Source organism: Furipterus horrens, unplaced genomic scaffold, assembly GCF_987537825.1.
Source record: "Furipterus horrens unplaced genomic scaffold, mFurHor1.1.pri manual_scaffold_11, whole genome shotgun sequence".
In the NCBI taxonomy this organism is placed as follows: Eukaryota; Metazoa; Chordata; class Mammalia; order Chiroptera; family Furipteridae; genus Furipterus; species Furipterus horrens.
Window position 1 is genome coordinate 45,432,963 of NW_028327181.1, and position 26,274 is coordinate 45,459,236.

At 56.3% G+C, this 26,274-nt stretch overlaps 1 protein-coding gene across 9 annotated transcripts in view; it reads left to right on the forward strand.

The window, feature by feature from the left end:
- The window catches only part of TOM1L2 (target of myb1 like 2 membrane trafficking protein), a 128,135-nt gene extending 103,712 nt beyond the window's left edge, over positions 1-24,423 (forward strand). For 4 of the 9 annotated variants that reach the window (XM_090292431.1, XM_090292437.1, XM_090292434.1 and 1 more), the window contains 9 exons: positions 3,628-3,761; positions 5,841-5,889; positions 6,263-6,386; positions 7,960-8,077; positions 9,093-9,168; positions 16,896-16,973; positions 17,836-17,895; positions 19,662-19,698; positions 20,607-24,423. In XM_090292431.1, coding sequence (XP_090148557.1) covers positions 3,628-3,761; positions 5,841-5,889; positions 6,263-6,386; positions 7,960-8,077; positions 9,093-9,168; positions 16,896-16,973; positions 17,836-17,895; positions 19,662-19,698; positions 20,607-20,755 — 825 coding nt within the window. In that variant the 3' untranslated portion in view covers positions 20,756-24,423. Of the gene's footprint in view, positions 1-3,627; positions 3,762-5,840; positions 5,890-6,262; positions 6,387-7,959; positions 8,078-9,092; positions 9,169-11,163; positions 11,412-11,887; positions 11,978-16,895; positions 16,974-17,835; positions 17,896-19,661; positions 19,699-20,606 lie in introns of those variants that run through there. The other 5 variants (XM_090292432.1, XM_090292439.1, XM_090292433.1 and 2 more) reach the window with 5 other exon arrangements.
- The last annotated feature ends 1,851 nt before the right edge of the window (positions 24,424-26,274 follow it).

Below are 26,274 nucleotides of genomic sequence, written 5' to 3' on the forward strand. Positions count from 1 at the left end.
GCCTGAGGACTTCAGGGTGGGTAACTTGTGGTTGAGGAAGGCTGAGGCCTCTCCACCCCACTGTATTGTCAGCTTAGCTGGAACTCCCGGGGAAGGTGAGGCAGAATACCCAGAGGGACCCCAGCAATCTCAGCGTGTGGAACCCTTGGCTCTGAGTTGGGAGAGACCTTGTAGGCACCTGCCCAGCTCCACATTGCACTCTGATTCCCTCGGCAGCAGTGTGCCTGCCTCGTTTTCCTCCACCTCCCCAGCAGCAGGCTGTTCAGGTCAGCCCGTGGAAGCGCTTCGTTTCCAAACGCGCGTGTTGGTTAGACTTTGGAAGGCAGCACAGCAGGGCAGGAAGAGCAAGGGCAGGAGACCCTGGGTCATGTCTGGGTCCGACCACTGATGGGTGGTGCTGGCAAGTCCCCTGTCCCTAGGGGCTTGGAGTGATCACTGCCACCGGGCAGGGGTTGGAAGCCGTCTGTTCCGTGCTAGCCCAGTTGCCTGACACAGGCAACTCACCATGAGTCAGAGTGCCTGTGGTGACTACCAGCACATCACGCTCAAGTCCGTCTCCCTGTAGCTGCTACCCTGGTCTGTCGTCTTGCACAGCAGTAGCAAACACATTTCTCTTTCACACAGTAGGTCCTTCAATGTTTGGAGACTGCCCACAGCCCACTCGTGGTGTGGTGCAGACCAGGCAGTTCTCAGCAGGAGACGCCCACTGAAAACCCGTCATCACTCTCTCACCATGGCTTCCCCATCCTGTTCCGGGGTGCGTGGGGATGGGCCTGAAATACAGGGCTCTGCCTCTGTGGCTGCTGAAGTTCACCCCCTTAGCTGCAGCCCTGGAGCCAAACTTTTTGGACTCTAATGATCCCGATGCTGTCATTCGGTACCTTGTCTTTCAGGTTAGTGTCTTGAACTTTGTGTTCAATTAATAACTTGTAGTTAATTCAATGATGCCAGAACGGCATGCCTCCATGGCCACCCATCAGATAAGAAAAGAAGCCTCCCCCCACGTTGTTTCTTCAAGTAGCAATTGGGAGGTATCTCCTCCTCTTGCTGCTTCCTTCTTGCATCTCATTTCAACGAAGGACTGGATGGCCAGGGCCATGTGTTTTCTCTGCAGAGATCTAGTTGTTTCTACATGTTTCACTTCATTATTCCCTCATTCTTTTCAACAAAGAATTTCTTCTCCCTCCCTTCTCCTTGCAGCTCTAGGAAGCAGATCTTCGAAACCTTGTTCCATGCTCCTCAGAACTTGGAGAAGGTTCAGGGGACACCCATCATGATGATTAAAAGGTTGCTTTGTGAGGTGGGGACCTGAGTGTCCCCGGAGGAGACGATAAGGGCACTGGGAGTCATTAGGAGAGAGAGGACGTTGTAACAAGATGTTCTGGTAGACGAAGGGCTTTTGCTCAGAGAACAGTAACCAGCTGCTGTCCCTCTCTGCTGAGAACCAGATGCAGAAGAAGGCCCGTGCTGACATGTCAGCCTTGAAGCACTCCCTGCCCCAGCTGCTGCCCAGTGGGCGTGCGGGGGGAGAGTTGCTCTGTCTGGAGGGGTGGGGGTGGGGGTGGGGCAGAGGGAAGTCCCCCACTGCGCCTGCCATGGTCTGGCTGAGTACCCCGGGGAGGCCATGCGCCACTAACTGACGTTTGTGGTGGCAGAATTCTTAACATTCTGCTCCTCCTCTCGACTTCGATCTCTTTGTCTTTTTTTCTTTCTGTTTAATTGTATTTAAGACAATAACTAACCAGGTTAAAGCTCAGAGATGGTAAAACGTCCTCTTTGCAGAGGCTCTCTGGAGGTCCCTGGTTCAGAAGCCCCAGGGTGGCCTCTGTGAGTGCCCTTCGGCCTGTGGGGTCAGGGCTGTTCCCCCACCCGCCATGGGAGGCAGCAAACACCAGGCGCCCGTGACGTTACTGTGCTACGTGTCCTTGGGCCTCATTCTTCCCCGGGGTTAGACCTAGCAGAGGGCTCAGAAATCATCTGCCATTTTCCAAACAAATAAAATACTACAGAGAACCAAAATATTTAAAATGGATAAAAGCAGAGGCGCCCACTGCCGTAGGGTGGGGTGCCCCCAACCCCATGCATGAAGCCACCACAGTGGCCCTCAGCAGAGATTTCACCGTTTCTCTGCCCCCTTTGCCCAGGGAAGAACCAGCACAGAGAGTGCTGGAGGCCTGGGAGTTGCCATGGTAGCTGAGCAAGGACAGTGATGGGAGCTGAGGGTTTGGGCAGACCAAGGGTCAGGGCACTTCAGAGACAAGGGCCTAGTCCTTTTCCCTCAACCCAGCCCAGCTCTGAAGCCCCCTCCTCCGCATTTCTGCTGCTGGTGGGCACGTTAGCGCTCACCTGTGCTGGGCTGGCCTGGGTGCAGCTAGTATCTGAAGCACCAGGCCAGGGCCAGGGAGAGAGGGGTTATGAGTGATTTGCTAGAAGCCCTCCTATTTCCAGGGATGATCCTGCCTTCTTCAAAACCTAGAATGGTAATCTTAGGTGAAGCAAGAGTGAGAATGTTCATAGAAAAACCCAGAAGGCCCAGACATGGGACTGCTGTCCCTATAGACCAAGTGAGGCTGACGGCCCCATTTAGCTTGTGCAGAGGGCTGGCAACAGGGCAGGACCAAGACCAGGGGCAGTGTTTCCATAACCGGACAGATGGAGCCCAAGGACTCAGCAAGCCGCAGAATCTCCAAACAAAGCTTTTACGTCTTTAGGGTGAACACCAGACTCTTTTATACCCAGCTGCCTAAATCTAAGTGCCTTGTGTCTTGAAAAATACAGCTATACTTGGGTGATTCTGGGCTGGCCCACATGGTCCGCCTCCCCTGCTCTTAGGGAAGGAGCCCCACAGGTGAGCAGCCGTGGAGGAGTGATGGCAGAAGTAGCGTCCAGGCCTGTGTCTGGCTGGCCCTGGTCTACCTCCTCCGTGGTGGGCATGTCTGTCTAGTCCCTGCCGTGCCCTTACCTACAGGGTCCAGCCTGGGACGCTCATCACCCTTCAGCACTGAGCACCCAATGGTGTCATCAGACACACTCCTGCTGTTGCTAGGAGGGTGAATAAACAGGTCTCATCTTTGTGAAGGATCTTGTACTGTTATCAGTCAATTTTCTAAATGACCATACCCTTTCCCCGAGAGGTGCCACTGCTGGGGGCTCATCCCACACAGCTGCTGGCACACATGCATAAGCATGTGCGTATATGAATGTCCGTTGCTGCATTCACTGGGTTGGCCAAAAAAAGAAAGACCACAGCCTAAATGCCCCCAAATAGAAGAGTGTTGCAACACATTGTAACACAGCCACAAAGGGATGAGACAGTCTGTGTGAAGTGATGGGCAGAGGTGTCTGGAACGTTCTGTTGAGAAAAGGCAATGGTTTGTACGTGTACTTAGGGACACACAACGGTATGTAGGTACGGACACTTGTCTGCTGCTGAGGAAGAACTGTTTCCTCTGGAGGGAGCGGAGGCAGCGAGGGAGGCCTTCTCCCCTGTGTCCCACGCACACCTGGCTTTAGGGACAAGAACGTGGTTCTGTTGTGACTTCTAAGAAGTGGTACGCATTTTCCCGAAGGAAATAGAGTGGGACGGAAAGCCTAGCCAGCAGGTGGCCAGCGGTGTGTGTCCCCTAGGAGCTGAACAGGACCTGCCGGGCCATGCAGCAGCGCGTCGTGGAGCTCATCTCGCGCGTGGCCAACGAGGAGGTCACGGAGGAGCTGCTGCGCGTCAACGACGACCTGAACAACGTCTTCCTCAGATACGAGAGGTGGGAGCGGCCCCTTCCCCTGTACAGACGGCTGCCGTGACAGCGCGATTTCTTTCAGAGACAAGAGGGAGACGGACAGTAGATTTGGAGAAGGCTCATCATAAATGCTAATTTGTCCCACCATGGCAGGCAAAGCACTTCTGTTCTCCAGGGAGCCCACAGCAGGCAGGCAACTAGACCGAGGCTCTCCCCTCTGTGAGCCTCAGGCCGCTCTGCCTCCCTCGCCAGCTCAGCCCCAGGGGGGCTGGGGGCACCTGGAGGCCCTGGAGCTTTTGCACCTGCTGCTTTGAAGAACCTTTGAATTTGGAAAGGATTAAAGGGGGGAAATCTCTACTAAGGAAAAAAGATTTCTCTTTTTCATTCTTAAAAAAAAGAGCTTTTCCTTGGCAGATGTCAGTGTGTGTAGAGGGCTCAGAGGCAGGCGGGTGTGAGCGCTGGATCCGCTCGGAGGGAGGCACACGCAGCCAGCCAGCCCTTTCTGCGGCCAGATCGCTTCTAGGTTTGAGGCAGCGTAGTTGCAAACTCCTTTCCCTTTCAAAGCCTCCCTGCAGACAGCGTGCACAGCGCCTCCCTCAGTGGCGTGCAGTGGGAGATGGGGCACAAGCTCCCCTCCATCCCTCACTCCGGTGGGGCGCCTCTGGTTTTCCAGCTCACCTGACCTGAGTTACCGGTGTCAGCGCCAGGAGGCACCTTGACCGGGCCAATCTTCTCCTTCTAAGCTTAAGCCCTGAGTACCCTGGAGACTTGGGGTCCTGCCCCTTGCTGACTCATAGCTTGATAGTCCAGCACCAGTTAAGGTCAGTGTGGCAGAAGTTTATTTGCTTTGGGAACTTAGAAGGGGATTTTGCCATGGCTATCACAACCCTGGGCTTTGTCTCAGCTTCCCCTGTGGCAGTAGGGAAGGGTGGCCGCGGGCCCCCCGGCCAGTGAAGAAGCCCCTGCAGGAAGACTGCGGGGCCACCCAGGGATGTGCCCGTTGCAGAACAGGAGCAAATCTGAGGTATCTTGACTCCCAGCGAAGTGCTTTTGGCCTTGCCGTGTGGTTCCCTTTTCTCCACTTTAAATGGGCTTGACTTGTAACCTGTTCGACCCATTTCAGCCCTTTCTGGACTAGGATGACCGGCGCTAACGGGTGTGTCCACTTGAGTCTGCCAGTCCCAGTGTCACCACAAACTCAGAGTCAAAGCATGCGGCCAGTGGCCCCACAATTCCATCGGCTGGATGGCATGGGAAGGCCTTCTAGGGCAATAGGCTCTTCAGACGTATTTATAACTGCCCCCTTATAGACCCTGGTTGAAAACCCACACGAGTCTTTCTTAAAACTGCAGCCAGCACATGCGTCCTAACCAGACTGCCCCTTATGGAGACTCCTGCTCTGCAGGCACGACCCAGCACACAGGAGGCCAGTGGGGGGCCTCAGGTCCCAGGGAAGTGGCTTCTCAAGGGTCCAGCCCATGGCATTTGGGAGCTTTTAAATGCAACCGTGGTCCTCAAACACCCTCACAATGGCCCTTCTTTTCCCCCTGGAATGAAAATGCCATGGGTAACAGATGAGGATTCTGCAGCTGCTCTAAGCCAAGTCCCATCCTCAGCCAGTCTGCAGCCAACCAGCTGGGTGGCTGGGTGTGGAGACTGGCCAGCAGCCCCTCCTGGGGACCCTTTCACCAGGCCAGAGGCCTGTGCCTGTCTTCCTCCTCCAGGTGCCTGACCTCTGGGAAATAGGGCTTGGTTCCTGGCTTTGCCCCAGGTGAATGGTTGGCCCAACCTCCCCCTCCAGTGATGAGAGGGACCCCTGGGCAGTGGCTGGGGTGCTTCTAGTGGCCTCCTGGATGTGCCAGCCAACACCCTCCTTCCCACACATTAGGGTGCCTGTGGGTGAGGTTGGGAGGCTGGGCCTCCTCGGGGTGGAGCCCCCCAGGGGAAGGATGGTGAAGTGCACATGGGTCCACTCCCCTAGCCCCCAGAGTGGGCCTGGTTGTCATTTCCTAGAACCTCCGTCCCCAGAAGCTCTTCACAGGACCAGTGAGCATCACGATGCCCCTCACCCTCTCTCCTTCCTCTGCTTTTCCTTCCCTTTAGGTTTGAACGATACAGGTCAGGCCGACTTGTTCAGAATGCCAGTAATGGAGTAAGTATCTCCCCAGAGTTCTCTCGTCTCCGGAGGCCGGGCTGCCTCCATTTTGTCTCAGCACTGTTTTTTCTACTGGGTTTAAATATTTGGTTAACTGAACAGCAAACTCTGGCTGATGGGACGCTGAGCAAGAGCTAGCAGGCACCCCTGGGGGAGGTGGCAGAGACGCTTCTGCCCTGCCCTGTCCTGGTGGCTCATTCAGCCCAGCATTCCTCTAAGGGGGCAGAGTGCACCACTAGTTAGGGCCCACAGGGGCCCCTGGGGCTGCGTTGAGGGACGCTGCCTCGCTCCTCTACTAGGGCAGTGCTGGGGCCCCACACGGAGTCTGTGGGCTGGCACGCAGGCTCACGGCCATCTTGTGCACCAACAGGTGCTGAACGAAGTGAACGAAGACAACTTAATAGACCTGGGGCCGGGGTCTCCAGCTGTGGTGAGCCCAATGGTAGGGAACACGGCACCCCCATCTTCCCTCTCGTCCCAGCTTGCTGGCTTGGGTAAGTATCTCATAAGTGACTTTTGCGGGCCACTTCCTGGTTGTGAGGCTGGGCTGATGCTTCTTTCCCTCTTTGTTGGGAGGCCTGAAGAGAGCCTTCTGGAGAGTCTGTGGGAAAGTGAATTCCTGAGTCCTGGCCAATTGTCCCACCTTAAGTTCATAACTTCTTTCCCTAAACTTAAAGCCGATGTTGGAAAGCAGGGCTTGGGGGAGTTCCAAGGAATGGGAAATTGTTTACTTTTTAAAGGAAGGTGGCTGCTGTGTTTTATCTGGAATATTCCTTATGGTTGAAGCGATTTCCTTCTCAATATCAACTAGGCCAAGGATGGCAACTAAGTTTCAGCTCATTGGCTGCTAGGAACACAAGTCTGAGAAGGCTGCTGAAGCCAGTTCAGGGGTTGGAAGATGCATCTGCGATTGACTGGTGAGGCCAGCCATACACTTGGCACCAGGAAGTGACGGCACCGCCACGCTCGCTGTCCTTGACCTAGCGCCAGCCCACAGCGTTCTGTTGTGTGGAACCGGAGACCGGGAACTCCACTCCTCCATGGCCGTTCCGCTTAGTGCCTGTGACGCTAGCTGCTGCAAATATATAGTGTGATGCCAACGTGCAACCAGACTAGAGGATTGAAATAATGAGTGTGGCCCTCTCAAAGTTTTTCCTTCTGCCTTTCTTATTGCTCACTATTTTCTCTTATACCTTCATTTCATTTCAATTCAATGCAGCTTATTTCTGGCTTTTCAGAATCTCATATCTGTAGCCCTGGTTTCTCTTTTAGAACATGTTTCTCTGCCTTTCATCCATCAGCATATGGCCACCGGATTTAATATCCAAAATTCAAATTGAACTGTGCTGCCTCCCTTCTTTAAAAAGGTCCCGTGTTTCTCAGCAGCTCCCTTTCCTGGCATTTGCCATCGTGCACCTGCCTTTCCAGCCTCCTCTCCATGACCACTTCCACACCCTGTGCCTTTGTCCCTGCCTGCCTTTTACCTCTTCTCCCGAAGCACAGTCCCGCTTGTCCTCAAAGACCCATTCTGGGTCAGTCTGGAGTCTTTTCCGATCTCTCAGGCTAAGTACTCCTGTTGTCTGTCTGTCTCCCACCTACTCTGTGCACTCCTTGAGACCAAGGACCACATTAGATTCATCTTGGTCCACTCAGGCTCTAGTTATGAATATGCTGGGTACCCGCGAAATATTTGTCAAGCAAGTGAACGGCCCAAGTCCTTAGACACTGCGGATGAGTTACAGAGGAAGCCCCGATGCGGGCATCCTGGGCAACCTGGAGGGTGCTGGCCCCAGGCCCCACCTTCTCACGCCAGTAGCCTTCCTGTCACTCATAGTGGCTTTGCTCACGTCAAGCAGCTTGGGGCTCAGTGGTTGTTCTCCATCTGGCCCCAACCCGTGGCTCCTCCTGTACATGGTGGCCTGGGGGTGCTGAGGAAAGTCCTGTGTCACCCTGCCCCCCCGAACTTTAACCTATTCAGCTGGTGTCCTACCTTTAAGTCCACAATCCATATTTTGTTCTCATCCTCCCCTTGTTTTTCATTTTGTTTTGTTTTGATTTTTGCCACAGACTTGGGGACAGAGAGCGTCAGTGGCACCCTCAGCTCTCTCCAGCAGTGTCACCCTCATGATAGCTTCGACACGTTCACCCAGATGAGAGGGAACTCCTTGGCAGAGCAACGCAAGACGTATGTAGGGTCGTTCCAGTGGCTCGGAAGGTACTGGGGGAGGATTGATCAGAGCCGGTCACAGGCCGACACGAAGAGGCCTTTCATTCGCCAGGGCTGGGGCTGCCCAGAACTTTGAAATGTGGCTCTGAGAACTTGGCAGTAGACACAGATGTTGGCTGAAGGCCAGCCCCGCCCGTCCGGGGTCAGTTGTAGTGGGATTTCTCCTCTTAGTCATGAGAGAGCTCCCGTCTGCTCCCTTTGCTTGTGCTGCTACTGCAGAAACCTCATCTGGAGGAGGAGCCGGGAACCAGGAAGGTGCAGCCTGGCAGGGACTGAACCTGGGTCCTAGCAGCAAGGCTTTCCTGCCCAGGAGCATGGGCAGAAGCTTCCCTGACAGCAGCTCTGGCAATTGGGGAATTTATTCCAAAATAGACAGTCCCCTGCATCTCAGGGAGGCACTGAAACAGGCTTGGAGCTTTCCGTTCAGCCTATAGGCAGGTAAGGAATACTGTTCCCAGGGGATCCGTATCTTGATGCATTCAGGTTTCTGAGTCCCGTGCTCCGGAATCAGCAGGTTGACCAGAAACCCAAGGTCCCAGGCACCTTCGCCAGCAAAAGTTGCCTTTGAAATGGATACTGTGAACGAGGTCAGGGAGCAAAGGAAGACAGCCATCAGAGTCAGTGTCAGGCCCTGATCCCGGACCTTCCTTGTCAAGTGCCACTGAGGCTGCTGCTGTAAAATAAGAAGGAAGTGTGCTGCCTTTGTCTCACCTCTCCCTCTGAACAGACTCAGAGCGCTTCTGATGTCCTGTCAGTGCGCTTTAGAGCTGCCCTGGTATCGTGGCTCACAAGAGGAACGTGGAGGTGCACAGCATCAACCCCGGGGGGGCGGGGGGCTGAGCCAGTGCTAGCACCCAGGCAGGCCTGGTTTCGGGGGCAGTGAGGCCAGCCAGTGAGCCCTGGTCTCTGCCCAAATACCAGGTACTCGTGAGAAAGGTGCCGCAGGGGACTGACTGTGCTGCTTTGTCTCCAGGGTAACCGACGAGGCTGCCCAGGCTGTCAGAGGACTTGCTTCTGCCCTCGACAGTCGGAAAGAGCTCTCTGAAGTGGTAGGTCTTGAACCCTGTTTTTCTGCCTGGAGGCCTCTCGGGAGGGGAAGTCAGGCAGTTTGGTACAGCTGGGTAGATACCGGCTTGCAAGGAGGGCAGGGCCTGCTGCGGAAGATGGGGACGAGAGCGCTGTATCACCTCACGGAGTCCTGGCCTCACCCCGGAGCGACAGCCTGGGTCAGCTTTCCCATGGCACCCAGGAGGAAACAGGCACCCAGCGAGCAGATGGCAGGCAGGGGTCCACTCCGAGGATGTCTGACTCCAGGGTCCTGCTCTTCGTACCTTGGTGGCCCCGGGCTCCCAGGGCACAGCCAGGTGGGGTCTCCTGAAAGGCTACAGTGCTCTGGGGTGGGCAGTGCTCTGACAAAAGGCTGGCCCTTACCAGGGAGGGAGATGCTGACCGGAGCCACAACTCTGCTGGTCACTGGTAGAGCAGCGGTGCCCCCCTCCTTAGGAGGGAGCTGATGGTCGGAATTTGTTTGGGAAGCTGGGGCGGAAGGCGTGGGAGGAGCAGTAGAGGTTGGCTAGGAAGGTGTTCTGGGAAGTTCCTTGCCTGGAAGAACCAGAGCTAACGGCAGAGGTACTTGGATGTGGAAGGAGGTGCTTGTTAGAGCCCCAGATGTACCCTGGTTTCTGTAGGAATCAGGTCATCGCAGGCGAAAAGATTCACGTCTTCTCTTCCCCTTTTGCTTGAGAAATGGGTGGGGTGGTGTGTGAACTCTGTTGGCAGCCCTGGCTGGGCTTGGAGGGGTGGTGCTCGTCCACCCACTGGACCGGAGGTTGGGGGGGGGGGTCGGCCTGCTGCAGCCCCTGTCCACGAGGGCCTGGGAGGCGCAGTGCTGCGGCCTGGTACCGCAGGAAAGCTCACAGGAAAGCTCACAGGAGCTGGGTGGGGCAGGCCCCCTGGACCTCCTGACTGCTCCCGCTCGATAGCATGGCCACGTGTTCCTGCGCACTGGCCACCAGGGGGCATAGAAGAGCCAGCCCAGCGGCCTTGGTCTCTCAGGCCCCTGCCTTTCCACAGAAGGGTGGGTAGTGCCACCCGAACCCCTGAGGCGGGGACTCCCAGAATCTATGCAGTGGCCATGGTTCTGTTGCTCCCATGATTTAGAATGTCCTCCCACCTAATTCAGGGGTGCACCTGGGAGCCGGGCTGAGGGCTCATCAGAACCCTGCCGGAGGAGGATGGCCCTCGGCCTGGCCCTGCCTGGCTGGCAGCGCCTCGCCTCACCCAGGCCAACCTGGTTTGCTTCCCACCCTGTCTCCAGGGCCTGCACGTCTACCACACCTTTGGCACTGCCAGTGCCCACCCTTGGGGCTGGACCCAGGGGCTGGGGCCAGCCGCCCCCCTCCCTGCTCTGGGTGTGCAGCTTGACCGGTCTCTGTTTTCAAAAGTCCCAATAACTCCAGCATGCTTTCCATGTGATGGCAGACAGGTTGCTTTTCACGTTTACTGCTCATTGAGGCAGTGCTCATGTGTGTGTCTGTGCGTGTCTCTGTGTCTGAGTGTGTCTGTGTCCATGTCTTTCTGTGTGTGTAACTGTGTGTGCCTGTGTCTATGCGTCTGTATGTCTCTGTGTCTGTCTGAGTGTGTCCCTGTCTCTGTGTGTTTCTTTGTGTATAACTATGTGCACCTCTGTGTGTCTGTGTCTCTGTGCATCTGTTTGTATGTATCTGTGTGTCTCTGTGTATAACGGTGTGCGCCTCTGTATCTGTGTCTCTGTGTGCATCTGTTTGTGTGTGTGTATCCATGTGTCTCTGTGTATAGCTGTGCGCACCTCTGTGTGTCTGTGTCTCTGTGTGCATCTGTTTGTGTGTGTGTGTGTGTGCACCTGTGTGCGTGTCTGTGTGTCTGTGAGTGCGTCTGTGTCCATGTCTCTCTTGTGTCTCTGTGTATAACTGTGTGTGCCTCTGTGTGTCTCTGTGTCCCTGGGTGTGTGTGTGTCTTTGTGTCTGTCTCTCTGCGTTCACAAACTGACTCACGTGCATCTTCAGGTCATGCTGCTCCATTTACTGAACCGTGCTGGTCTTCATGAGAACTGGGTCAAGAGAGAAATCAAGAATACAGTAAAGGGGGGATTGTATAACCATGCCTCCACAGTGCAACCAAATCCAGTTGTCTTAGCTGTAGATACTTCTATCGTGTAAACACAAAGTGCCCTGGCTGGGTGGGTCAGTTGATAGCAGTTCTGATCCCTAGTTGGAGCGCATACGGGAGGCAACCAATCGATGCGCCTCTCCTCTCCCCCGCCCACCTCACCACCCCCTTCCCTCTCTTTCTAAAATCAATAAACATATCCTTGGGTGAGGATTAAACAAGTTTTCTTAAAAAGGTAATATACCCAAATTCAGATTTCAAGAGTTTGGAAAAAGAACGCACAGGTAACTAAGAAGGAGGAAAAGGGATGAAAAAGCAAAAATAAGTTAGAAAAAAGTAGAAATGACTTTGTAAAAGCTGTTCTTCAATATGCCGGTCCTTTGCCCACCCCGGGAGCCCTCGTTGTGTTGGCATGAATTTATGTGACCTTGTTGGGATTCTTGGTTACTGAACTTCTGTTTTCCAGGTAGGTAAGGGGGATGTGCTAGGGGTGGGGGGATGCACATCGGGTCACGTGTCCTTACATGACAGATTATCAACTCTGAATGGGGCTTCTCTGTTCCCATGCTATATATACTATATTGCTGCTTTATCATGGGTCTTGCCGTGACTTTTCTTTCTGGGACTTCTCTGTCCTCTGTCCAGAAGAGAGTTAAAGGTGGGGATTCTGACCTGGATCCCATAGACAGCTGGCTCATAACCCAAGGAATGGTGAGAGGTCACCAGCTGAGCAGAGCCCCTTGTTCTCCCAGCGCTTCCCTATTTGCCCTGCTGAGCCCGTGTGAGTCAGACAGTGCAAGGCCATTCTCTCCTTCGGACCGGGTGCCAAATCTCTTCCTGTCTTCGCATAATCTTCTTAAGCCACAGATTTCCAGCCCCAGAGCGCACCTGCTCTGGCTTCTGCTGAGGTCTGTGCCCCGGGCCTCAGGGTCCGAGCGTATTTGGGAGGGAGGGAGGCTCACAGCATTCACTCTTCGGGGGGAGCCCAGCTACTTTGGCTTTTGCTCCTGACCAGCTGGCAGAGCCCCTGTGAACTTGGCCATCCTAGGCTGATGAGCTCTATCCTGCTCCATCATAGCAGTGACCTGTGCCCACCGTGTCCCCTAGAAGGATCTGAGACTGCTTAAAGAAACGCACAAACACAATAGGAACAGAATAAAAAGATAAAGCCACAGAATTTAATATCGTAAGTGTACGTCTCAGGAAGTCAGGTTTCCTGGGACACAGACCTGGGAGGGCCTTTCCTTCCACCTCAGTCAGGTGCCTGCAGAGGGGGTGGCCTTGCCCCAGGCTTCTTGCCTCGGAGTGACCACCAGGCCTCAGCGCAGCCACAGCCCCCCACCCCCACGCCTCTAACCTAGAGTTTAGGGGTCTGCGTGCACACAGCGCTGCAGCGGGGGTGCCGGGGAGGACAGATGAGCAAAGCAGTAAAATCCCAGGCCTCTGCCTGCAGCTAGAGGTGGGGAGACACTGGGCACATCCTGGAGAAGCTGAACTGTCCCCCGGGACTGTGCCAGGCTGTGGCCAGGGCATGGGTGTTTGGACAGGGCTCTTGTGCATAGCTGTGGGCCTGCTGAGCCGTCAGAACCTCAGGGCTTGGAGCTGGTGACCTCGGCACAGCCAGGCTCAGGTGGGGCCTGTCTCCCTCCCCCCTCAGAGCACCAGACCCCACGGCCATTCTTAGAGGTAGGGGCTGCCTAAGCCCCTTGATTTCCACTTTAGGGACTGGCTGGTACTTTGGCCCATGTGCAGTGTCTGTAGAGCAAGACCCCTAGAGACCATGTCCACTCCATTGTCCAAAGTGGAAGGATCCAGCCATGTGTCCTTGTGCCTGTTAATCGTGAAAAAAAAAAAAAAAAAAAAAAAGATGCTGCCCATAAAAGTTACCCTGAGTGTGGCCTTGGCAGCTGGAGGTGGTGCCTGCCTGTCCACACAGGCCACCCCCCAACTACCCTGTCTCCTCCCAGAGCTTCAGTCCCCAATTCCCCAGAAACCAACCCAACTAACCACTAACCTGGCATCTCCCACCTGGCTGCAGCGTTTTTCTTTTAAATGATGTACATTACTTGCTTTGCCTTATTTCCCGTAGTGTAGAACCCTGAGTCTTTCCAAACCTCCCAGGCACAGATTCTTTACATGGAAACTTTTTGTATTATTGAGTGAGACCAGGGGGCTCGCGGACCACACCTCACGTCGGGTGCATCGGGCGGCCCAGCTGCAGGCCAGGCTCCTGTTGATTAGAAATCGAACTGCTAGGCTTCCCTGGGGGCTGGGGGTGTGGGAGACAGACCCTCGTTTTCCTGGGACTTCAGCACCAAAGTTCCCAGCACTCTCCTTGCCAGTTGCAGAACGCACAGAACCAGCCAGCCAGCCCCAGACTAGGAGCTCTCCCCTGCAACCCGCTCCAGCTGGCAGGCCTTCTCGCTGTGATGTGTCCCCCGTGGCCTGGTTCACCCAGGAAACTGTCTCAAAGTGAGGGACTATAAGTCACAGCAAGGACGGAAGTAGATTGGTAAAAAGAGTCTGCTTCTGCCAAACCCGGGTTTGGGGTAGGGGTGGGGGCTCCCTACTCAGACCTGGAGGACCCTAGACACAGCCAGCCCGAGGTCATACAGAGCACTGGCTGCAACTGAGCCAGTGGCAGCACCGCCTCCCTTGGGACAGGTGACCCTCCGGCTCCCTAAGCAGAGCTGCCCTGCCTGCAGGCAGGTGAGGGCCAGCTGACAGCAGAGTACTGGCGGCCAAGGCCCAGATCTGCCGCTGGCGTCCGACAGGCCCACTTCCCTTTGGACTCTGCGGCAGGCTGGGCGCCAGTCCCTTTGCCCTGCCAAGCCAGCCCTGGCTGCCTGTCTTCAGAGGGAGTTCTGGACCCTGGTCTTTATGGAAGGTGCTCCCAGAATAGCTTCTTTATTCTTCTCTCTTCACATCTCTTTTTCCCTTTCTGCCTCCCACCTCCAACTCACACTCTTCTTCAAACCCCGCAGACCAGCCTTTGGCTTGGATAATGACCCAGGGAGATGCTGAAAACACAGTAGGACAGCGCCCAGTCTCTTAGGGATAAGCTGGTCCAGCCCTTGTTTGATGGCTGAGAACACTGAGGCCTCAGGGGTCTGGTGACATGCCTGAGGCTATGGGGCAGTAACAAAGACCAGTGCCCTCTGCTCCAGTCAAGGCCTCTCCTGCCCCACCATTACCCTGGCCAGCATCTTCCTCTCCCTCCCTCACCCTTCCTCCAGTCCCTGTTGGTGGAGCACTGTAGCCATTTAGTCTGTGAGAGCGCCTGCATTATTAGAAGGGATTTCACCTGGTGTGATCCTTAAGGCTTTGATTTAGAGGGGCAGGAGGGTTGTATAGCTAAGGTACTGCAAGGGGGTCTGCAGGCTTTGCTGTTAGCCCACCCTCGGGTGCCCCTGGGGGCTCATGCCCTGAAGCCAAGTGCCCTTCCCATTCCAAGGAGTCAATTCCAGTAATACTGACATCCCTGGGTTTCCTTCTGTAAAATTTTTTTTAATGACTGGTAGTCAGTTTATTAAAAAGATTGATTTAAGCATCCGCTGAATCAGTCGTGTCTCACTACTGATGGAAGGAATCTGCTTAACAATCCAGAAGGGCTGTGGAAGTCAGGGAGTCGCTCATGGATCCTCATATGAAACTGCTCCCATCTTAGAACCCTTCTCACGGGGAGTTTTTCCTGTTGTGACTCTCGGAGTCTTGGCTGGCCCCCGAACTGCTCCTCTCACTGAGAAGATGCTTTCCTTTGCGTGTCCGATCAAGCCAGCACACTCCTTCTCCAAAGACCTGACGTTGAGGCTGGGTAGCGTAATTCCAGTTTGGTGAATCGCCACCTCTGGTCCCATGGGTGTCTTTCCACGACCTTTGAAAGCCATGACTGGGGCATGGCTTCCTGACCACTTGTTCCTCAGCATGAGCGAACAGTCATGAGTCTGGAGCAGGAGCAGGTGGGACAGAGCTTTGCTGCTGGAGCAATCGCGTCTTCCTCAAAGAGCTGTCTCTGTTTTGAGCCATCCCTGGGTTTCTGATTCCAGACAAACACACCTGCCTGGAAGTTAAAGGACTTGGAGTCGTGAGTGGTGAATGCTAAATACTACCTAGCTATCACCCTGCTTCCCAGGTGAGGAAACTGAGGCCAAGAATTGCCCGAGCCCCTCCCCCTCCTGCCTCTCCACCTGAAGCTTGAAGCTTGGAGTTGCCTTAGGAAAGCAGAGCTTCTGGAGGTCCTGAATGGAGAAGCAGTTCCAGAGAGAAGGGGCTCGGACTGGCATGCCCCGCCTGCTGTGGCCCTGCCTGCAGGATGCCTTTTCATTTCCACAAGCACCCTGCGAATCTGGAGAAGTCTAGGAGAGGGAAGCAAAGTGTCCCCATGATCCAGCCTTCGGGGAATTTTTTTAGGAGGCGAGGAGTTCTCCAGTTGTCACTGTTTATTTTCTGAGCATGCAGGTTCTCAAGATTAATCCTCAAAGGAGAAAACCCCCAGCCTTGAGGAACTTATTTTTGAACAGTAACAACAACAACAACAAAAAATTATAAGCAAAATGTGAAGGTTTCAGGCCCATGACCCCTTAATGGTTCTTTTCAAACTTTTGCAGCACACTGGACAGAGCACACAGCTCTGTCATCTTCTCTTGGAAGATGCAGCAGATGTCCCAGACTTTAGTTCTCGGGCGCTGGTGTGGCACACACTCTCCCAGGGGCCTGGCCTTCTGACTTGTAAGCATCACCATGTAAAAATCGACACATCCTGTGTGGGAACGTGTGAAGGCGGAGTCTGGCCAGCAGGTGGGAGATGAGCAGGGGGCACTGCCCGCCTGCCGCTTCCTTTTAGTAGGGAAGGCGGTGCTGCCATCAGTGCTGTGGGTGCCTCCCCTGGGCATGTGTGCCCTCCGCAGCAACAGTCATGTGCCCTTTGTCCCTAGGAGTCATTTCAGGCTGATTTGAACTCCTTGACATTTTTTCATTCCAACATTATTAAGTCCTTAGGAAGTCAAAGAAATAAAACAAAAACAGAGAACCTTGAGCCATTAGGAAAGTGTGTGAGGACTGCCCACGCTGGTCTGCAGTTAGGCCCAAGCAAAGGCAGTTCCTCTAGTTCACCAGAGTGAGGGGTCTTCAGCCTCGCCAAGTGGGTGCGCACTCCAGCCAAATCACAGACACCCGTCACTGTGCTTGGGGGGCCTCCCCTCGTCCACTGCCCGCGAGACCCGTCCGTGGCAGGTGTCTCCCTCCAGGAGTGGCTTGTCACAGCGGGGCAGGGCTGGGAATAGGAAATCTTTGTTCTCCTTTGTTGAGGTCATGTTACTTTTTAGATTTCTCAGAGACTGATCCCTCTTACAGATTGTTTTATCCTTAGCCTGGATTATGATATTGGGATGAAGCCAGCTATAGATTCTGTGCTGGCAGTTTTTCTAGAAATAGTGGGCTTGTGAGTGAGCTGCTTGGAGATGCTTCTCGAACCCAGGCTAGTTGGGAAGGCAGATCACTTCGAGTAAGGCCAGTCAACTTATTTGTCTAGGTTGGGAGCCAATAGCATTTCATTAACATGACTTCTAGAGGATTAAAGGCTGCCTTTACTGCGTATCATTATATCTGACAGCAACTTAAATATTTCTAGCCAAATGTGTTTTCAGAACCCTGCCCCCAAGGCCCTTGGCTGGTGTCCCCCGAGTGGACCCTGCTCAGGCACCATGAGGTGTGTGTTCGTTTGCTGGGGAGCCCAGTCACCCCCTGACAACTGCTGCCCACACCCAGTTGAACTTCTTTTTAACTACTGAAAGCTGGGAAAAAGGAGCAAGACTAAATAAAGGGAGCCATTGCATTCAGACACTAAACTGGCTAAAGCTCCACAGCCCCTTTGTCATCGAAGCCTTTGTTTTCGTCTCTGTTGGTGGTGAGAGGCGCTACTTTCTGTAGGCCACGCCCAGACGCACCGCTGCCCTCCTACTCAAGGATGCACTGGGACACGGTTTGAAATACTTCCGGGGAGCCCTGCTGGGCTCCGGGGGCTGGCTGCTGCACTGCCCGACCGCCCGAACCCCTGCTCACTCAGGCCGACATCGCTCAGCTTCCCCAGGGGTCTCAGGGGCCCACTGGTACCTCCTGAGGCACACATCACCCCCAGCCTGGGACTTGGGCAACAGCAAGTAGACAGTACTCCTCCAGCTGTCATCACTGATGAGTTCGAAACCAGCCTGCAGGAGCAGCGCAGGGCCGACGTCAGGCAGAGCTCTCGGCCTGGCTGGGGCCCCTGGGGCGTGGGCTGACACGATAGTCAGAAAGTTCTCCATTTCAAGAATCCGTGCTGCCTCCCCCCCCCCCCTCTTCCCGCCACTGGCCAGCCCTGCTTCTAGAGCCGCATCCTCACTGCTTTCCTCACCTGCCATCTCACGTGGCTGCCTTGCGTTGCCCGCGCCCGCTGTGCCGATGTGTTTTCTCCCTCTGTGTACGTTTTGGTTTCATTTGGGGGTTGCTTTGATGATTTACTTTGTTTGGTGTTCTGTCTTCCCTCGCCTGGCTGTTGCGGCTGCCTGGCCCACCGCTTGCCGCCTCCATAGATCCCCGTTGCGCAGCCCTCAGTCATGGACGACATTGAGGTGTGGCTCAGGACGGACCTGGTGAGACTCCACTTTTCTCTTTCCAGTGTGGGGTGTGGCAAGGACAGGTGTGGGGACAACCCGAGAGGGCTGCTTCCCCTGGGGGGTGGAGGAGGGAGGCAGGGTCAGGTGTGGCTCCTGCAACCCAGAGCCTCAGAGCCTCACAGCTGGCCTTCCGCTCCGACCCCTGTGGCCCGCCGAGGCCGGCTGTGCGGAGCGCCGTGAGCCCAGCCCACAGCCCCGCGGCGGCGAGGCGCAGCTGGGTGCAGCTAGCTCCCGCTGGCTTCGAAACACACACTTGCATTTCGCCGGTTACTTTTCAACTTCAGGTGTGTGTGTGCGCTTGGGTTCTATAGTTTTTTTGTTTCCTTTGGGGGGGGGCGGGGTCAGTTTTTGAGAGGGGTTTCGTTTTTTGTTTTTGATTTCTTTTCATTGTAACAAACACAGAGATGAATGGGGTATTAAATCCACGGCGCTCTCCCTTCCCTGCTATCCTGTGCCTCGGGTCTAAGAGAACCGCCGCCCCAGAGATGACAGGAGAAGGAGTGCAGGTGCACACGCAGCAGGTCCATACCGGCCCCTCCTGCTGCTCCTTACAAAGCACTTTACTCTCAGTGGCCTGTGCTGGAGGCGGTTGGACATTGTTGGCTGAAGGTGGACAAAGAAATGCACTCTGGGAGGGAAAGTGGCTTGCCCAAGGTCATGAGCTGGAGATACCTTGTCTCGTGCTCCCAGCTGCCCCCACCCCCACCCCGAGAGTGTGGAAGTCCTTTCATCACAGGGTCGGCCGGCTGGCTGTGGGCTCCCTGCAGCCCCTCCCACATCAAGGTAGCAGACCTGAGATGGGGCTTCCCACTGTTCGGGCTGCCTCCCTGGAAGGCCAAGTTTTCAAGTGACACTCATGCCACCAGATGCCATGCCATGGCAGGAAGAAAATGCCCCATTATATCTTTCCAAAGTGAATGCCTGAAAAAGAAATAGCTCCTCTCACAGTAGCGAAGCAGGAAGGGCCAAGGCCCTCATTCCACAGAGGGTACCCCAAGGTCCAGAAAGGAGGAGAGACCTGCCTGGCAAGATGGCAGAGCAGGTCAGTGGCAGAGCCAGGAAGGAAGCCAGGTCTCCTGGTTCAGCCCAGAGCCTCATCCGCTTCCTGTCTAGCTCTCTTCTCGTTACTGTCTGTGCAGCAAGTTCTTGGTGACCACTGCGTTGTCCCAGCAAAAGCAAGTCTGGCCCATGCTCATATTTGAGATGGAATCTGGGCCACAGGAGAAGGCTGGCACAGCTCCCAGGCAGCCACGGGACATGGCTTCCAGCCAGACAGTGCTCCGCTGCCAGGCGCTGCCTGGTGTTGGCCCTGGTGTCAGCCCTGTGCCGTGGCTTCATGGCGCTGACCCCTCCAGGCTTTCTGTGGTCCCCAGCTGGTGCCATAGACAGCGACTTCCCAGAAGCCTGCAGCTGGCTGCAAAGGAGTGCTGAGTGGTGGAGCTCTTGGGGGGTCCTGGGCTGGCCTCGTGGCCCCTCTGGCCTTCCACGGTCCTGCTCCACAGCTCAGCCCCAAGAACCAGCTTGTACCATTTTGGGGTTTTTCTTTTGGGCCCTTCTGGAGGATCAAAACCTAGAACCTTCTCAAGTGGTTTTTGTTTTGCTTTTTAAAAACGGAGTCTATTTCTCCAATGAGATAAACAGAACTTGGCTGTTAGAGAACTCTGGGGACAGGAAGCCGGGGTGCACAGGCGAGAGTCAGGGCCAATGGGGTCTTGACGCAACTCTCTCTGCTCCTCCCACAGAAGGGCGACGACCTGGAGGAGGGTGTCACCAGTGAAGGTATGGCCGGCCAGGGGCTTCACAGCGCCCCCCTCCCCCCATTTGCTGCTCTCTCCCAGGTTCTGGGGGTATACAGTGGCTGGCGCCCCCACTGCTGGGCCCCTTGGGCCAGGAGCTTTTTGACTCTGTCCAGCCTTGCCTTGAGCTGGTGAGGGAAGTGTCAGAAAGAGCGTGTGACCTTCAGAAGGCCACAGAGCCAGTGAATAGTAGGTATATACGGCCATCGCATGCAGCACAACCCCTAAGCCTATCTCCTAACCAGTCTGTCCCACCCCTGAGTGCTCGATCCAACAGAGCCCAGCCCTGTGCCATGCAATCTCCAGGCACACAGGGAGCCTCCCCAGGCCCAGCGTCCCATACCTCCCTTCCTGGGCCAGCTGTAGGGGCCACGTGGGAAGGTTCCCATACCTCCCTGCGCCCCCTCCGCCTCACTCACCCACTTCCCTAACGTCGCGCCTCCCTGTACCTCCCCTTCAGCCTGCCAGTCTTTGCACTGCCTCCTCACTCAGCCTGACCATCTGGCCAGACCCCCTTCAGGCATAGAGCCTTGCTGGGGACCTGGGGGGGTTCCCTGCCAAGGTTAAGATCAGCAGAATGGAGAAGCCCCCAGTGGAATGGGGCAGGAATCAACTGTTGTCATTCCTGCATTTCCTGGAGGCAGCAGAGGAAATTGAGGCTAGGTTCCCAGGCAGCAGAGCACCCAGAAGCACCCTGCTTTGGCTGGCTGGTCCCGTCACTCCCTGGCAGGTGGCGTAGGCTAGGGTAGCCAGGGTGGGGACTATGCTGGCGTGACCCTGTGGGCACAAGCAAGCGGTGCTATGTGGGGAGCAAGTAGGACGTGGCTGTTGGAGCCTCAGTATGGGCCTGGCCACACTAACCCTGGCTCCCGCCTTGATTTTGTGTTGCAGAATTTGATAAATTCCTTGAAGAAAGAGCCAAAGCTGCTGAAATGGTTCCCAACCTCCCCTCACCCCCTGTGGAGGCCCCAGCCCCAGCCTCCAACCCCCCTGGCCGGAAGAAGCCAGAGCGGTCGGAGGACGCCCTCTTCGCCCTGTGAGCTGGTCTGCGGTTTGGCTCCTTGGATGGCAGGTCTCCTGTTGTCTCCAGCCGTCCACACCAGGCGCCGGCCCCTCCTCCTGTCGCCAGCCTCCACTTGGCCCTGCACTGCTGTGTCTCCGTGGAAATGCCACTGTTTGCTCCCAGGCCTCTCACTAGTCAGGACAGCTTTAGCCACCTTCTGTCTGGGTGGGAGGACAGTGTTGCTGCAGCCAGGGGCCCCTCACCCCCCACCCCACCGCTCCTGCCCACAGGCTCCCTCTGCCCACTCTTCCTCCTGGGAGAATCGGGCAGCAGGGCCCAGCCCCAGGCAAGGTCACCTGCCCACAGGGAAGGGGGTCAGCCCTGGCCCCTCCCTCCACGTGCCTCTGCACCTTGCCTGGCGCCGCAGCTCTCAGGCTGGCCTGCGCTCCCTGCCCCTCTGCTGCAGAAAGGGCTTGTCTGCAGCTACAGGCTCAGTCTCCCTCCTGGGCTGCTGCTCCTGGACATGTGAACCTGGTGGCATGTGGCATGCTTAGCACTTTAGAAGGCTCTGTGGGGTGCCTCTGCGTGGGGTCTCTCCTCTTGAACCGCTCTTCACCACTCAGCAGCCTAGTCTGGGACCAGTGGCGCCCTTGGCCCCACACACTTCTGGTATCGGTGCGGGGAGGACAGCCTCAGCCAGTAGACGGAGGCCGCGTGGCCTGCTGGGGAGCTCCTGCAGGGACAACGTGACGTACGCCAGGCGCTGTGCACTGCTCGCCCCTTGCACCATTGCTGGCTGTGGCAGGGCTGCATGGAGGCCTTGCTCTGGGTTTGTGAGCACACGAGGCTGGGGGCTGCGGCCTGTGGCAGCCTCTGCACCTCTGCCTCCAGGGCCCAGCTGCAGATGGCTTTGTGCCATGCTTGGGTCCAAAGCGACACTAAGGCCTCTGTTCTTGGCGCAGGCCTCAGCCTTCTCCACAGACAGCTCTGACTTCCCCTGCGACAACTGCTCCCACCCTGAGCCCTGGCTGCTGTGTCTCCTGGTTGGGGGTGAGGTGCTTTGGCCTGACCCACGCCTGTGCTGCTGTTGCTCAGAAAACAGAAAGGTTGCGCAGCAGCGTCACATCGTCCTGTGGTCCCTGGGGCTTAGGCTAGTGTCAGGGCAGGCTTGGCTGGGCCAATGCATGCTCCCCCCAACCCCCAGCAGTGTGGCCAGCCTTTCCCACCTGGTGGCCTGTGAGGGAGAGGTGGGCTGACCCGGGTGGAGGTGGGTGCTGCTGGTTCTGGAATAGGTGGCAGGCTACCAAGGCCGTGCCAAACACCCGCAGGGACAGGGCTGGTGGCAATGAGGTGCTGTGTGCCCCAGAACCCCAGGTCCAGTCCAGCACCATGTCAGCTTCCTCCAGAAAGGAGGCCTTGGAATCTGCCTGGGGGTCCGTCTGGCAGGACCAGCTAGAGGTGTCACACTGCAGGTCCTCCAAGGTCACCCAGGAAGCAGGAACTGGACCAGGTGGGTCCCAGCCCTGCTGTCACAGCAGCACGGCCTGCGCCCTGGCCCTGGCCAGCCCAGGCCCCTCTCCTCGACATTTCCTGAGGGCACAGCCCCCTGAGGCCAGCCTGGATGTCAACCCATCTGAAGTTAGCTGGCTTGGCCTGAGCTGCAGAGGTGTCCGCTGGGGTGGCAGTGGTGCCCGGCAACCCCACTGAGATCCCCCGTCCTTTCTCCGACAGCCAGCGCTCACCTCTGCCCATTTGCCAGCCCGTGCCCATGGGCTGCTAGGCCTCGGTTGGGCAATCCTGCAGGAGCCGCAGTCCCACAGCAGCCGTCCAATGTCCTGTGACAGAGGGCCAGCCTCCGTGTCTTCAAGAAGGAGTCTCCAGAGACCGGGGGTCATAAGGGTCTGAGGGGAGAGCAGGCTCCTGCCTTTAGAGACCCCAGCAAAGCCGCTCTTAATGCCCACAGTCCAAAGCTGCCCCAACTCCTGCTGAGTAGCGGGTGGTGGTGGGTTCCTGTGGGCTGGCAAGAAGGCATTGCTCCAAACACTGAAGTGACACCTGCATTCCCAGGCTGGAGCCACCCCTCCTGCTCACGCACCACCCCCAGAGGCTGCCTGCCTCTACCCTGAAGCAGGTGGCCCATGCTGAGGCCTGCACAGGAAGCAGGTACAGGCCCAGGTGCCAGTAAGGGAGGGGCTGCTGCTCAGCCCTTCCTGTCCCGAGGCCGTGGGCACCCTGGGCCACATGGCTGCAGGATCCTTTCCATCTGGGAGCACAGCCCTCAGGCCACCTGCTTAAGACAGGAGAAGAGCCCCCAGGAGAGCAGGACCCTTGTGAGCCACCAGCCTCACCACGAGTGTTAGAAATCACAGATACAGTATGCACTTAATGACACTAAATTATTTCTGGAATTCCTTATAAACACTAATTATACCTGATTATAGGTTAAAATATTTATTTTGTCAAAATATTTTGTTGGGGACGTGTTTAACCTTTTCTGTGTTCATTGTGTGCTGAGACGTGGAAACTAACCATTTCCCCCTGCCAGCCACCTTGGCAATGGGCCACGGGGATGTGCAAGGTACGGGCTACCCAGCGTGCCCTGCCCTGGATCCCCAGGCACTGAGTAGGAATGCCAACTCATCAGTGTGCATAGGAGGAGAGGACTCAGAGCCGAGAGGCTTGTTGCTGACCTGGGCCGGATGGAAAGGGGACAATTCATCTTGTCTATCCTCCCGTTGACAGCCCCTCAGTGTGAGTGACCGTGCTGCCTGCCCTGGCTCACTGCCCTTCCCTTCCTCACCCAGGGTCCAGAGCAAGCGGACTGGGAGCCGTGAGGTCTCTGCAGTCACTCGGGGCCCCTCAGCTGGAAGAGTGGCAGGAAAGGCTCTGTGTGGCCCAGAGCAGCCGACACCCGCCCGGCTCCTCCAGTGTCACTGGGCAGATGCTGCCTGCCACCCCCACTCCTGCCCCTCCTCTCCCTTCCTGCCTCCACGCCCCCAGTTCATGTTGCCAGACAGTGCTTCTAACTCAGTTCAGCACAGCCTGGCGGGGGGTGGGGGTGGGGGTGGGTAGGGGTCCCAGGGAGCTGAGGGTCAGCCAGGGAAAGGCATCCCAGAAGAGTGCTGTGAACTCAGCCTGGCCTCAAGCAGTCCACCATCTCCTGTTAGGATTCTGGGCTCCTGCCCCCTGTCCACCCATTTGGGGAACAGCCAGCTTCACCACCCATGGATAAGGGTGTGTGCCCCCCAGAAGATGCTCCCGGTGGCACCTGCCTCTCCCAGTGCCCAGCCTGCCTATGGGGTCCAAGCCAGTCTTCCCCTGCAGCACTCTGCCCCTGCCACCCCCACCCCACCCCTGAGAACAGTCAGCGCCAGGGTCACACTGCTCTGTAAAACCACACAGGCTCTTCTGGAGAAAGGAGGGTGGATACTTTCTCAGGCTTGCAAGTCTTTTGTGAGGGTTCTCAGGATTGTTGGGGACTGTTGAGAAAAGGCATGTGTTGAGTCTGTTGTCCAGCGTCCCAAGGTCTGGTGTTCTGTCGCTGCCGTGTGTTCTGCAGGCAGAGCCAGTTCTGGTCAGTGCACACGAGGCTCAGAACAGCCCCAGAGCGTCCAGCTGCCCATTGGCTCTCCTTCCAGATAGCGTCTCTTGAGTTTGGGTTCTTGCATGTAAATTATTCCACAATAAACAATGGTTCCTACGTGATCTCTGTTGAGTGGGCTGACCGGATCTGATTTTACCTGCCTTATTTAAGTGGGGGCTGCCTGGGAAGCCCCCTTCAGGCCTCCCCCAATGCCCAGCTGCTTGGGGAGTCTGAGCTGAAGGAAAGTCCCCACACCTGGGGCAGAACCCAGTTTGGGAGCACTGGTCGCAGCAGGCGTAAAGCCAGCATACCTGCCTGGGAGCTCTAGAACGGATGGTGGCCCTGGGTCTCATCCCGGGTTTCAGCGTGTCGGGGGGAGGCACTGACCCCCTCCTGGAGCATCCAGTACCTTGAGCAAGCAGGCCTGAGATACCACCGCAGCTGGCTTCCCGAACTTGGCTGGGCCTTTGAACCTTCTACGGAACTTGGGCTAGGTGCTCCATTTGACAGCTGCTTTTCCAAGCCATCCGCCTTTTTTTAGTAAGAGCTTTATTGAGATGTGATTCACATATCATACAATTCACACTGTTTATACAGTTAGGTCCTTTTTAGTATGTGTGGAGTTGTGAAACCATGAGCATAATTGATTTTAGAGCATTTTAATCATCCCCAAAGAAACCCCTACTCTAGCAGTCACGCCCACCCCCCCCTATATACTCCCTCTCTCTTTTAAGAAGGCCTCTCCCCTCCTGGGCTGGGAGCTGGTTATCCTGGGCACTGCTGCCAGCTGCTGTCCTCTGGCAGCTGGTCTCAGCAGGCCCTTGCGGAGCAGGCTGTGGACACCATGTGGTGTCTGCACCTTTAGTCCCTCACCTCCCCGGGTTGGCGGATGGACCTCAAGTGGCATAGCTTCATCAGATACCCAGGTAAACCTGGAATTGGTGCAGACATCTGCCCAACCTCCTGTGCGCAGGTAAAGCGAGGTCTGGAAAGAGCTGTACGCCTGCCTACCATCATGCGGAGGAGAGGACAGGAAAGGTACTGTCTCCATGGTCAGCAGGTGAGGCCACCTACCCGCCCTGAACCCCAGGCCTCTGGGGAGTAGCTGAGGAGGGGGCCGCCCTATCTGCTGGTAGGAGGTAGAGGGACCCAGGATGGAGGGCCATGTTGGGACAGCCACCAGCCCAGTCCGGAAGTGGCAGCACCCAGCTTCCTTCAGCTTGGCTTCTCCCTGGGCTCAGGAACCACAGAGCCCCTGCCTGTTTCCAGCCAGTCGGGGAAACGGAAGCCCCATCTGAAGCATGGAGACAAGCCAGCCCAGTCCCTGCAACTAGAAGGCATGCACCCTGAGACATTTCTGTGCCCCTGGCCCTGCTGAGGGGCCTGGGCTGTGCCCCTGTCCTGTGGAGAGGAGGCTGGCCCTGAGACCCACCGTGGATGGGTGCTTTCAGCCCAGATCCCTGAGAGCCTGCTGTGAGCTGGGCCAGTGCTGGAGAAGAGGGGTGCTCAGGACCTGCCCTGGGGAGCTCGCAGCCTGACTCAGGCCCCATCATCAAGGGCGCCCTGCAGCCAGAAGGGCCTGCGGAAGGGAGGCTGGGGGCGTGACTGCCCCAGCCGACCAGTCTGCTGGGAGGGACCTCCAAGCCCTGGAGGGCAGTTGCCAAGATGCATTTCCCCAGTAAGTTAGTAGCTGTTTTTCAAAGGAGGGGTTCTGTGGAGACAGAAGTTTGGAAAGTGCTAGAGTAGAGTAAGCAGCATTACGGCCTCTTTGTCCCAGATGAGGGTGGTCTGTAGGCCAAACTCCTTGTTTATATACAGCACATTGGAACTTTCCTGGTTGTGGCAGAAAGAGGTTTGACTTAACCACAAAGAGGAATTCACTGGCACACATAACTGAGAAGTTCAGGTGGTCTGGTATCAGGTGCAGCTGAAGGCAGGTGCTCAGGGTCTGGTCAGGAGCCTGCCTCCTCTCT